The following is a 13127-nucleotide window of genomic DNA, read 5'->3' on the forward strand; positions in this document are numbered from 1 at the left end:
AAACAAAGATTTGAGAAGAGCTCTACCTAACTCCACAGCCCATTGTTTTTCTACTACACAATTCTGATTTATATGCAGTTTAGCCTAAACTCAGAGAGAGGACAGGGTAACGTCAGATTTCCCATACATAAGGTATCATTTTTGTGAATGTATTAGATGTAATCTTTCATCAATGCATGACACTCACATTCTTCAGGAATAACCTCCAAATTCAGTTTCCTGAAGAAAAAACAAAGTAACCTTTGCAAACAGTTCAGAACCATTTACCATTACAGAAAATTTTCCAGCACTCATATATGTATTAATGAATACATTGATAAAAAGTCCCAAGGAATATATGCACATATTAATGTTCAATCTCTCTTCATTACATAGTCATTGCCTTGACACCATGAAACCTGTGCTAACATTTATGTAGTACCTACTGCATATAAGGTCACAGTCTGAGCACTGTGCAAGAATAATAAAAGATTAGAATCCATACTGCCTGCCTCCAAGAGCTTGTAATTTTAGTATCAGAGGCAAGATAAACACCCAAAGGACACTAAAGAACAAAGCTGACATACAAACGTGCAAATTAACTAACATAATGCAAACTGAACACTTACGTGCTAAGGAAATAAAGAATTTATTTGCCCAGGACATGAACAGACACTTCTTAAAAGAAGACATTTATGCAGCCAAAAAACACATGAAGAAATGCTCATCATCACTGGCCATCAGAGAAATGCAAATCAAAACCACAGTGAGATACCATCTCACACCAGTTAGAATGGCCATCATTAAAAAAGCAGGAAACAACAGGTGCTGGAGAGGATGTGGAGAAATAGGAACACTTTTACACTGTTGGTGGGACTGTAAACTAGTTCAACCATTGTGGAAGTCAGTATGGCGATTCCTCAGGGATCTAGAACTAGAAATACCATTTGACCCAGCCATCCCATTACTGGGTATATACCCAAAGGACTATAAATCATGCTGCTATAAAGACACATGCACACATATGTTTATTGCGGCACTATTCACAATAGCAAAGAGTTGGAACCAACCCAAATGTCCAACAATGATAGACTGGATTAAGAAAATGTGGCACATATACACCATGGAATACTATGCAGCCATAAAAAAGTGATGAGTTCATGTCCTTTGTAGGGACATGGATGAAACTGGAAACCATCATTCTCAGTAAGCTATTGCAAGGACAAAAAACCAAACACCGCATGTTCTCACTCATAGGTGGGAATTGAACAATGAGAACTCATGGACACAGGAAGGGGAACATCACACTCCAGGGACTGTTGTGCGGTTGGGGGAGGGGGGAGGGACAGCATTAGGAGATACACCTAATGCTAAATGACGAGTTAATGGGTGCAGGAAATCAACATGGCACATGGATACATATGTAACAAACCTGCACATTGTGCACATGTACCCTAAAATCTAAAGTATAATAATAAAAAAAAAAAGAATTTATTTGCCCAGTGAAGTTCTTGGAAGAAGTGTAGTTAGAACATTGTTTAGGTAGACGATAAATAATTGTGAAGATAAGAAACACCAAGACATCCTCAGTTAATCTACAGAGACATATTCTTAGGTTCATTTTTAAATACTATCAAAATTATAACCTAGTAAAAAAGACAGTTTACTAAGGAAAGTAGTAACTAATATAATAAAGTGGCTATAACTTTTAAAAAATTCTTATTAACATGGATATCAAGATTCTTTCTTTTTCTTGTTATCATTATCACTAACATCACTGTTGCTCATTTTTTTCAACCAGAATTGGGAGCTGGCTATACCAAGACAAAAACTGGCATCATGAACACAGCCAGTCTCTAAACACATTAACAGCTCTACCAACAAAGTCAAGGCCAGACAGGAAAGACAAAATAAGGAGAGTATAATAATGCTCACTAATATATAAAGGTAAAGTATATTTTCTAAAAGCCAGAGATCATGATCAAAGGCACATGTTTCCATACATACAACAGGAGCTTTCAGGTGGGTAAAGCACACAGGCTGTCATGGCTGGTATTACTATATTCATGATGATTTGTTCTGGGAGTCATGTTCCTGTTGTTTCAAATTAAATGCAAACACACAGTCCTTCAGTCCATATCAGATGCTTTGTTATGCTGCCTGTGTTTTAATCAGATACAACAGTAATAACCTGAGTCAATGCAGACTCAATCTCCTCCTCCATGTGGGGGTCCCTCTGTCACTCTGGAAGGATCCCTAGGCAGCTCTGAGATATGGAATCTTCACTCAATTTCTTGTCCCTCTTATTTTAATCCATTCAAAACTCCTCTGATAAAAGAGCAACCGCTAGACCTGAGACACTTTAGTCTGTCTTTGGGGAAATGAAATTGATTTTCTTCATTTTCACACAAGAGGATCCCTGGGTAACAATATTGTGTCCAGTCATACCAATAAAAAAAAATGTAGGCAACGTTCTTTACTGTACCAGAGGCTGAACGGTTTTGTGAAGCTCCTTAGTGGAGGTAAAAATTCAGCCTTTTGCTGTTAGACCATAAGTTTCACAAGTATAAGAGTAACTTCTGACCAAGAGACTAAGTGCTGTGGTGCCTTCCCATCTGCTCCCAATCAGCCACAGTGGGAGATCAGATGGGTCATGGGTGAGGGGCCAGCTCCACATTCTCCATGGTGTACACTCACCATATCCCCTCCCTTTTCTTCCTGAGTGAACACACTAATCACTTTCTACCTTTAATCTTTTGACTTTAAGGTAAAGAATATCTAAAGGCAATTTTCAGTGAGAAAACTACAGCAGAAAAAAGCAACAAAATTTCGGGGGCCTTTAACCACCTAAACAAATTCACTAATTTGTACAGGCTTTACAAAATTTCAGAAATTTTAAATGATGGATTATACCTAAAAGGAGAATATGAAATATTAAAACAGTAGCTTTTTGATACTTTTAAAAGACAACCATATCGAGGGCTGCAATACATAACAAAAATAAAAGCAGAGGTGCTCTGGCAGAAGAGAAGCTCTGAGCCTAGAGCCCCACTAGCTAAGCCTCATTTGCCCCAAATGCAACCCCACTTGAAACACCTGTTCTGTCAAATCCCATTTGTTAACCACTAACCTAGAGAAAAAAACAGATAACCAGAACATGCACACTGGCATTCAAAAATGTCCTCCAGCCCTGGCCATTGCCAGGGAAGACTCCAGAAATACTTCTCATGGCTTTCATAAGAAGAATGCACCCCCTAACAATAATTCTGCTTTCAGTGTATCACAATGAATATTACCATTCACTGTATAGCACGGAGTTTAAAAAGCATTCCACTTCTCAAATGTTCCCTGTCCCTTCTCATTCATTCACATGTGTACTACATATATATTATACAAGACATGTTGTATAAATAGTTCCACAACACACTGTAAATATTAAGATGCATAATTTTCCATACTTTCCTAAGTTTTTTACTTGGGATATGTTTAGTAGTTGACATCCTGAAAAACTCTTTTTTCAAGATGAAAAATGCAGTTCTGCTTCTCAAACTCCAAATCTCCTTATATAAAAATAAAAATCATTTATTAACCACTGAGAACTAACCTGCAGACACGGGCTGGAAAATATAATTTCTGCCAAGAACGACACAAATATTGTGAATGATCTATCACTCTGACCCAATCAAGTTCATCCATTGACACTTCAATGAAGTATGAGTAAGACCTGTGAATCAAAAGGAAAAAGCAGAAAAAAAAATTACCACATTAAAATAACAATACAAAGCTATACTTTAATAAAGTGTTAAAAGGTACAAAAAATACAGAATTCACTAATTACATTTTCTACATAATCAAATTCTAATAACAAAAGAATGTTATTATAGCATTCACCTACAATGCACTGAAATTATCTCTCAGGTTGTCTGTCTGCTTTCTCAAATCATAAGCTGCTTAAGAGCAAAGGCCATCCTGTATTTATATTCATATCCCCAGGGTCCTACACAGTGCTTGGCTCATCAGACATGCAAGATATTTACTCCGTTTCAAACATGGTCAGGATGTCTCACCTATACCATATTAGAAGATAAATGATGCCACGAGAGAGAGAAAGGACAGAAAATGGAGAAGCAGGAAGTATGCTTTCTCCCTCTACCTTCCCTGGCCAGGGTGTTCGGCCACCCCTCTAAGGAAGAAAGTCAACTTGGAATGGTTCCCCCACCGAGGGCAGCTTATCTCCTGCCGCCTCCCAGTCTCCTACCCTCCCACATACAAGCTACCTGCAAAAAAATAAATGACACCAGTCAAGAGATAATGCGTGTTTCGTACAACTTAAAACTTGCCAGCTGATAATCTGGCAGTAATGAAAACAGCCTATCATCCTCCCCTAGTCAGCTACTCCGAACCATTACATGCAGGTCCCATCCTGAACAAATCTATATTCCCCTGTCATAAGCCAAATTTAAATTTGAGATGCGTTTATTACTTGTACTGTAATATCAACAGGAACAATCTTGCAAGATTTAGGTGACCATAAATGTCATCCTGCAACCCACAGTTGTGACCAGAAAAGGTCAGCTTATTTTGTGTCATCCCCTCATTTTCTTTGCTGTCCCCTCACTCTCATTCATTTTATCACTCAGTCTCAAACTGGTTATAACCTTTTATTGAACTTCTCTGGGTTATCAGTAACGCAGGATATAATTTTACAACACGTCAGAATCTTTTTGGCTTAAGATTCTGAATTTTTCACCTTTGCTTAGAACGGTAACAATTTCTAAAAGAAAAGAACTGTTATGTGGTAAAGTTAAATCCCCTGTGAATGTAATGAACATACTAACACAAAGTGGCCTATAAATATTTAACATCACAGAAACGATGACAACCACTTTGCCTCAAACATACTAAACTTTTCTTTTATTATTTTTATAATAACTTCACTATTAAATGAGTGAAATACGTAAAGCTTTTAGAACAGTGTCTACCACATAAAAGTAATGAAAGTACTGCATATACATATTATTATTATACTGTTATTATTAATCAGAGACTCTTGGAAATGAGGTATGTGGATTGGCTCCACTTTGCCAATTAAAAACATCAAATTATATCCAATAAGCTACATATCAGAAAATATATTCTTAATAAAAAGGAAACAGGAAAAGACAACCTGGGGATCTCACACATCATGCACATGGGAAATGCTGACTCCCACTTCGTAAAGCTTCCCCTCATACTTGGCTCAAATGGCCTAAAAGGCCAGGGTGGTGGCAGTGGTGCTAACAGAAGAAACACACCACCTTGTAAGGTTTGCAGGGCATCATCGTCATTACTATTTAAGCCCTTCATGCCCAGATCTAAAGAGGCATAAGTGGGGCACAGTTTCTGGGTATGCAGGGTTTAGGTTTATGATAAACAGCAATGAAGGAAACAGTTCAGTTCTTGTCACTCATACTGCTCTGGTACTTCTGCCATTATGGTTGAACCTAGAAGCCACAGTGGGTGAAAGCCTCATAGTGGCTGGAAGAAAGGCAGAATTCTGAAGCCCCCAAGAAACTAAATGGGTTCCCAAACTGGAGTTCATTAAATTTTTTCACAAATTTCTTTTGTTTTGAGGATAATACTTATCTACACAGTAAAAGACATTATTTCTCTTCACCATACGGTAAAATGCATTTAAAAGGTTATAATATCCAAAACTAATGAGTCAAGTAAATAATGTTAACTCATGGTAGAATACAAAACAACTATTAAAAATACATTTTAGAGGAATATTTTTTAAAGGGCAGAACGTTCACAATGTATTAATTTAAAAGTAAAATTAGCTTTTTGTATATCTAATCTTCATTTTATAAAACTATGTTTGTGCAGGTTTCTGTTTTGTGTGTGTATGTGTCCATGCATAACTGAAAAAATGCTAGATACATATGAAGATTAATAATGGATAATAATATTACTAGCAATTTTTATTTTCTTCTATGTGCTTTTCTATATTTCCTATGGTTTCTACAATAAACGCATATTTTTATAAGAAGAAACAAACAAAAAGGTGTATTTCTTTTAAAGAAATGTATCCTTTAACTCCTTCCCCAAAACCAACCTTCAAGAGATAGCAGAATGATCACAAAGAAATAAACATCTGTAAAACAAATAAATATCTGTAAAACAAAAGTAGATGACCACAAAGTTAAGTCATTTCAAACATAATGTCAGTTTCTAAGTCACGCTAATCACTTACCGGCTATCTCGGTCCCACAAGAGTATCCGTACATGATTGATAATGGATGGCTGACCTAGCTTAATCTCGATGCCAGAACGGCAGTCATCATCAATTGGGTGCCTTGAAAATCCATGATCCAAATCATAATTTTGAGTATCACCATCTAACAAGGCTGATTTCAGCTCCCCCTTTACAACTTGGGCTCCATACTTCATAGTTGCAATGTTTTCTTCTGGTACTACAGTTAAAAATAGAAAAAGCAAGGTTAATGATTACTTATTAAGTTATTCTGTATTTTTTGAAAAAAATACAATTCTAGCATTCCAGTTTATTCTAGCTATCTGCATTTAAGAACCGCATAGACAAGTTTATTGGATAGAAAATACAGAACATCTATGAGGATTAAGACACCATTCAGAGGCCGGGTGCAGTGGCTCATGCTTGTAATCTCAGCACTTTGGGAGGCTGAGGCGGGTGGATCACCTGAGGTCAGGAGTTTGAGATCAGCCTGGGCAACACAGTAAAACCCCGTCTCAACTAAAAATACAAAATCAGCCGGGTGTGGTGGCACATGCCTATAATCCCAGCTACTCGGGAGGCTGAGGCAGGAGAATCGCTTGAACCTGGGAGGCAGAGGATGCGATGAGCTGAGATCGCGCCATTGCACTCTAGCCCGGGCAACAAGAGTAAATCTCCGTCTCAACAACAACAACAACAACAACAAATCTACTAAACAAAAATAGCATGTAAGATGACCTGTACCTGCCATCTGGACTGAGGACAATGTATAAAAGCAAAGCAAACAGGTCAGAAATCTGTTAAAACAACAGAAAAAGAAAGGTTCCAATATAGCATAGCTGTTAGTCATATATGAATATGCTGAAATTAATCTAGCTTATAAAACAAGATTCTTTAAAAGAAGATACCTTTTTTCTGCACTTGAGAATTTTTAAAAATGAAAATTGATAGTCTGTCATCAAAATCAGTATTATGGTTATTATTAAATCCCCTCCCCTCACCAACATTAGATTTATTAAGTACCAATTGTGCCTGAGACTCTGAAGTCCTCTATGTAAATTATGCTTCACAGACATGGAACCTATCTTCCAGGTACTAACATTCTAAAACTAACACTCTCCATGGAAAGACAAGAGGCTGCAGAAAGATGTTAAGAGCTTGAAGAGTCAGAGATTAAACAGTGGCTCCACATTTAGCCAGGTGCATCACTTTGAAGAAGTTTCCCTCTCTCAATTTCCATTTCTCAATGGGGTTGGGGGGCGGGGGGGAGAGCATATCTATCCCCCAGGTGTTTCTGTTTAAGAATTAAATGAGATGATGTTTGTAAAGCATATTATAAGCTCTACTCATATATATATATTTTCAACATATACAGCCATCACTATTAAGAAAACATATTAAAAAGCACATGATAAGAGAACTATGTAAGTTTACAGACTGTAAAAAAAATACCGAATTCTCACAGTACACATACATTTTGGTTGTGTGATTTGAATAGGGGAAAGTCTGAGCTATAATCAGGTTATTGGCAAAAAGATAGTAATTCATCATTGCAGATTTCTGGAAAAAATTTTTTTTAACTTCAAATGAAGATGAGTAAAGAGAGTGGCACCAGAAAAGAACAATACATTGCAGCTGAAAAATAGAAGTCTAAAATAGAAGAAAGACTGTAGCAACCCAGCAAAAAGAAACAAAACATCCTAGTTATGCTTAACCTCTTACCATCAGAAGTTTAAGTGCTATCGATTTATAACTTTCTAAATTCTATTAGCGTGTGATAATCACTGATATTCTTCCTATTTAACAAATCTTCTAAATACATGATGTGCTAGACACTGTCCTAAGCACTTTGCAAATATTAATTCCTTTGACTTACTCCTCATAATAATCCTTTGAGTACAGTACTATTATTACAACCATTTCACAGATGAGAAGTGGAGGCAGAAAAAAGTTAGACAGACTTACTTGTCCCAGGTCACAGAGCCAGGAAGTGGCAGAGCTGAGATTAGAACCTAAACAGTCTGCCTGCAGGGGCCCTGTTTTTAACATAATCTTCTGCTCCTCCCCTCTTGAAGGGTTTCTGATGAATGGCCATAACTTCTCCCTCTTTCTAACCCCCACTTCCCTCTAAGATTGCCTTAGACCCAGAGGAAAGAAACAAATAGTCTGATATAGGAAAAAAAAAATGTTAGATTTAAAGTGAAAAAAACCAAGCTTGAGATTCAGGCTCTATCATTCACTCCCCTTGAGTAAGGCCTGTTAGTCTCTCTGAATCTGCTTTCTCATCTAAAAAGAATACTTTGTCCAACTGACCTCATGGGGTTACTGTAAAAATTACACTACAGATATAAATTACACTACAGATAATATATGCTAAAGTAACATATAAAGCACTCATTCAGTATTCAGTCAAAAGGCATTTTTCTGAGGACTCATTCTGTGCCAGGCACCATGCAAGGTATTGGGAAGAATTAGTGAACTCGACAGAGATAGGCCCTGCCCTCCTGACACCTCCAATCTAGAGAGGAAGTACTTCATAAGCAAGCAAGTAAACAAAAGCTTGAAATCCACGCTTTTCAGATATAAATGATGCATAACTACTTGGTAAAAATAAACGTGTTTTCCCTTCTTGCTAGGCATAAAAAGCAGAGGTGCAAAGTCTGTTGCTGCTGATCCCTGGAACCATCTCCTGCAGTCCTGACACCACAAGTCAAAACTAAGCCGAAGGCTGGGCACAGTGGCTCATGCCTATAATCCAAGCACTCTGAGAGGCCGAGGCAGGTGGATTGCCTGAGAGGTCAGGAGTTGGAGACCAACCTGACCAACATGATGAAACCCCGTCTCTACTAAAAATACAAAATTAGCCAGGTGTGGTGGCGTGAGCCTGGAATCCCAGCTACTTGGGAGGCTGAGACAGGAGAATCACTTGAACCCGGGAGGCGGAGGTTGTAATGAGGTGAGATCATGCCACTGCACTCCAGCCTGGACGACACAGCCAAGACTCTATCTCAAAAACAAAAAATAAAAAAACTAGGCCAAAGACGGGAACATCAAGCTCTCAGATTTAGAACCTAATGCCACCTTTGGATTTTCTCTAAACATAAGTTTCTTCAACACAAAAACCTATGAAGCTAGGGGTAACATACCAGGCCCAAGAGTTTCAAGTGATTGTGACTAAAGTCTAAAATGGAAATGAAATTTCTACCACAAGTCTAAGTCTTCTTTTGAAGTTTATTTCAAGGGTACTTGAAAACTTTCCTAACCATTCTTGATACAGACAGATTCATTTCCTGAGAGTGTTTTTCACTTCAAAACAGAGAATATCTATACAAGTGGAAATTCTCTCATGGTAACTATATGAGTATCTCATTGGATAAAAATATAACTCCAAGAATTTTTCTGCAAAATCCATAATTAAGTGATGAATATAATAGGAAGAATCATCATACAAAAATTCAAATCATAATAAAATAAATCAAACCATAAATATTCTTAGTGCCTATATCTGTCTATCAGTAGAGAAAAAAAAAGCTCTTGAAAAAATACAAAGTGCTGGCCGGGTGCAGCAGCTCACGCCTGTAAACTCAGCACTTTGGGAAGCTGAGACAGGTGGATTACTTGAGTACAGGAGTTTGAGACCATCCTGGCCAACATGGCAAAACCCCATCTCTACTAAAAATACAAAAAATTAGCTGAGCGTGGTAGTACATGTCTATAATCCCAGCTACCTGGGCAGCCAAGGTAGGAGAATCACTTGAACCTGGGAGGTGGAGGCTGCAGTGAGCCTAGATCATGCCACTGCACTCCAGCCTGGATGACAGAGCAAGACTCTGTCTTGAAAACACAAAGTGATAAAGATTAAACAAGATAGTAGATAATCATACTTTTTTTACACATAATTTTTAATGCATTTTACAAGCATTAAGAAAAATATTAAGCTTTGAAGCTCTACAGCTAGGTAGAGATTGCTAATTATTAGAAGGAAAAATTAAGGAGAAATGAAGCAGAAAGTACCCCTAGCTACACAGTGCCAAAATCTGAGAGGAGTGTTGGGTTAATTACCTTGTGCTTTTCTTTCATTGCTTTATGTTCTTAATTATCTTTTATCGAACTCTCTATTACATGTAGGTTGACATGGTCATTCGCCCCAGTGGATTATTCGGATCCAGACTTAGTTCTCTTCCCAAAGCAATCTACTTACCCAATTCTGTCACCTAAATCATTTTCTACTCCCCATCCCAACTTCCCTAGAAAATGTATGGATGCTCCCTTCCTGTGAATAATCCCCAAGAACTGCAGCATTACAAGTGACTTTCTTGACAATTCCTAACTTACCTTAACTTTACCTCCCCCTTTTTCCCACTCTCTGCAGGCCTCCTTTCCACATTTGACAGTACGGGCACTCAAAGACACCACAAAATGGGAATCAAAAAGAACCCAGGCAGAAGAATCTATGGAAGAGTATTTGCTTGGTGAGTCAGAAGACCAGCACTTTGGTTCCAGTTCTGGCATTGAATTCACTTGGTAATTTAGGCAAGTTACACAGATCACAGAGCTGAAAGGGACCTTCATCCTATTAAATAAAAAAAAAAAAATCCTAGGGTGCTTCCTATGTGCTGCTCACTGTACTAGACTCAGCCCTCCCGAGCTCACCATCTCAGGAGACAAGAGCACATATACCAACACTACACACTCCCATGGAGGAATACTCATTAGAGATGATTTATATACCCCCTATTTACAGATGAGATTTTCTCTAGCATAATAAACTATAGTTGGGAAGATACAAATAGCACTTCTATCTTTGAAGATACAAAGCCAAAGAGTTTTATTTATTTTACTTGTATTTTTTTAGAGACAGGGTCTTGCTCTGTCACCTAGGCTGGAGTGTGGTGCCACGATTATAGCTCATTGCAGCCTCAAACTACTGTTTTCAAGCAATTCTCCTGTCTCAGCTTCCCAAGCAGCTGGGACTACAGGCACGCACGATCACACCCAGCTAATTAAAAAAAAATTTTTTTAGAGACTGCATCTCACTATATTGCCCAGGCTGATCTTGAATCCCCTGCCTCAAGTGGTCCTCCTGCCTTGGCCTCCCAAAGTGCTGGCATTACAGGTGTGAGCCACTGCACCCAGCTCAAAGAGCTTTGAAAGTATTAAAGGTTCACTGTTACTATTACTGTCTTTATGTGATAGATGAGACAAATTTAAATTCTAGTTTAGAAGCCAGGGATGGATTCATTCAGCCACTCATTTATCACTTAGAAAAACAAAAGTCTAGATTCAGGCACTGTGCTAGGTAGGTGCTTGAAAAACAAAGGCAAAACAACATAATTACATTGCTCAAAAAGCTCAACCTAGTATAAGAATCTAAGCAAACAAACCAAGAAATATAATATCACAGTTGCAAGCTCCCTCAGTCTGAGGAAACTACAGGGATAGGTACAGGGTAAACAGGACAGACTACACACACACACACACACACACACACACACACACACACGCATATTTATGTGTTAACCAATAATGTAACTTAGCAGCCCTATGAACAGATTGACTTTTTATTCAATAAAGATATCTTGAGGATAGAATTTGTGATATGCTTCCTACTATAAACATGCAGAAACAAGAAATTACTCTCTTTCCCCAAATCTAAAACCTGAGATATACAAAATGAAATATAACTCAGCCTTAACAAAAAAAGCACTAACTTTTTAGGACAGATAGAAATATCTCCACAGCTAAGACAAAGCTAAATGTTTGGCAGAGGTACAAGTAGTTCAAATATCCTAAGAAAAAAATATTCATTAAAAAGTTAATTCTCTTTCCCCAGCTGTATAGAAAAATGTTCATCATTATATATGCATAAAACTAGTCTAAACTACCTTCCAGAAAGACCATCACAGATAAGTTTAAAACACTGTTTGGATCTTTCTTTTTTTAAGGGGGAAAAAAATCCCTGTAATTTGGTAAAAGCCTTAGAACATGCAGCTCTAAGAATTAAACTTTACAGTAACCAATGATAATAAATTCAAAGAAAAAGCATTTGTCTCTATAGCCCAGTCCCAAGATAAAACCTCTCTACACTTCATGAAAAGTCCCCAAAGACACAGAATCTACATCCAGGGAAGAACAACAACAACAAAACCAAATTCTGTCAATAACTTCAAAATAAACAGACCTATCTTTTCAAGTCATCAGACCAGGAACACTTCTGAAATTTTATATCCTTTTTTCCCTTAACAGTGAAGAAATTTGATAAAAGAAAACAATGACATGAATGTTAAGATAACGTTTACTGGCCGGGCACGGTGGCTCACGCCTGTAATCCCAGCACTTTGGGAGGCTGAGGCAGGTGGATCACCTGAGGTCAGGAGTTCAAGACCAGCTTGGCCAACCTGGTAAAACCCCATCTCTATTAAAAATACAAAAATTAGCCAGGCGGCCGGGCGTGGTGGCTCAAGCTTGTAATCCCAGCACTTTGGGAGGCTGAGGCTTGCGGATCACGAAGTCGGGAGATCAAGACCATCCTGGCTAACACGGTGAAACCCCGTCTCTACTAAAATACAAAAAATTAGCCGGGCGTGTTGGCGGGCACCTGTAGTCCCAGCTACTCGGGAGGCTGAGGCAGGAGAATGGCGTGAACCCGGGAGGCGGAGCTTGCAGTGAGCCGAGATTGCACCACTGCACTCCAGCCTCAGGGACAGAGCAAGACTCCGTCTCAAAAAAAAAAAATTAGCCAGGCGTGGTGGTGGGCACCTGTAATCCCAGCTCCTCGGGAAGCCGAGGCAGGAGAATCACTTGAACCCAGGAGGCAGAGGTTGCAGTGAGCCAAGACTGCATCGTTGCATTCCAGCCTGGGTGACAGAGTGAGACTCCATCTCAAAAAAAAAAAAAAAAAAAAAAAAGATAA

At 38.3% G+C, this 13127-nt stretch overlaps 1 protein-coding gene across 3 annotated transcripts in view; it reads right to left on the reverse strand.

The window, feature by feature from the left end:
- BTBD9 (BTB domain containing 9) overlaps positions 1–13127 on the reverse strand; it is a 477403-nt gene that overhangs the window by 411171 nt on the left and 53105 nt on the right. For all 3 annotated transcript variants that reach the window (XM_030796183.1, XM_030796182.1, XM_030796184.1), the window contains exons 5-6: positions 6215–6434; positions 3584–3703 (exon numbers count right to left, since the gene is read on the reverse strand). In XM_030796183.1, the coding sequence (XP_030652043.1) occupies positions 3584–3703; positions 6215–6434 (340 nt within the window). The remainder of the gene's footprint in view (positions 1–3583; positions 3704–6214; positions 6435–13127) is intronic.

This window comes from Nomascus leucogenys, chromosome 17 (genome assembly GCF_006542625.1).
Source record: "Nomascus leucogenys isolate Asia chromosome 17, Asia_NLE_v1, whole genome shotgun sequence".
In the NCBI taxonomy this organism is placed as follows: domain Eukaryota; kingdom Metazoa; phylum Chordata; class Mammalia; order Primates; family Hylobatidae; genus Nomascus; species Nomascus leucogenys.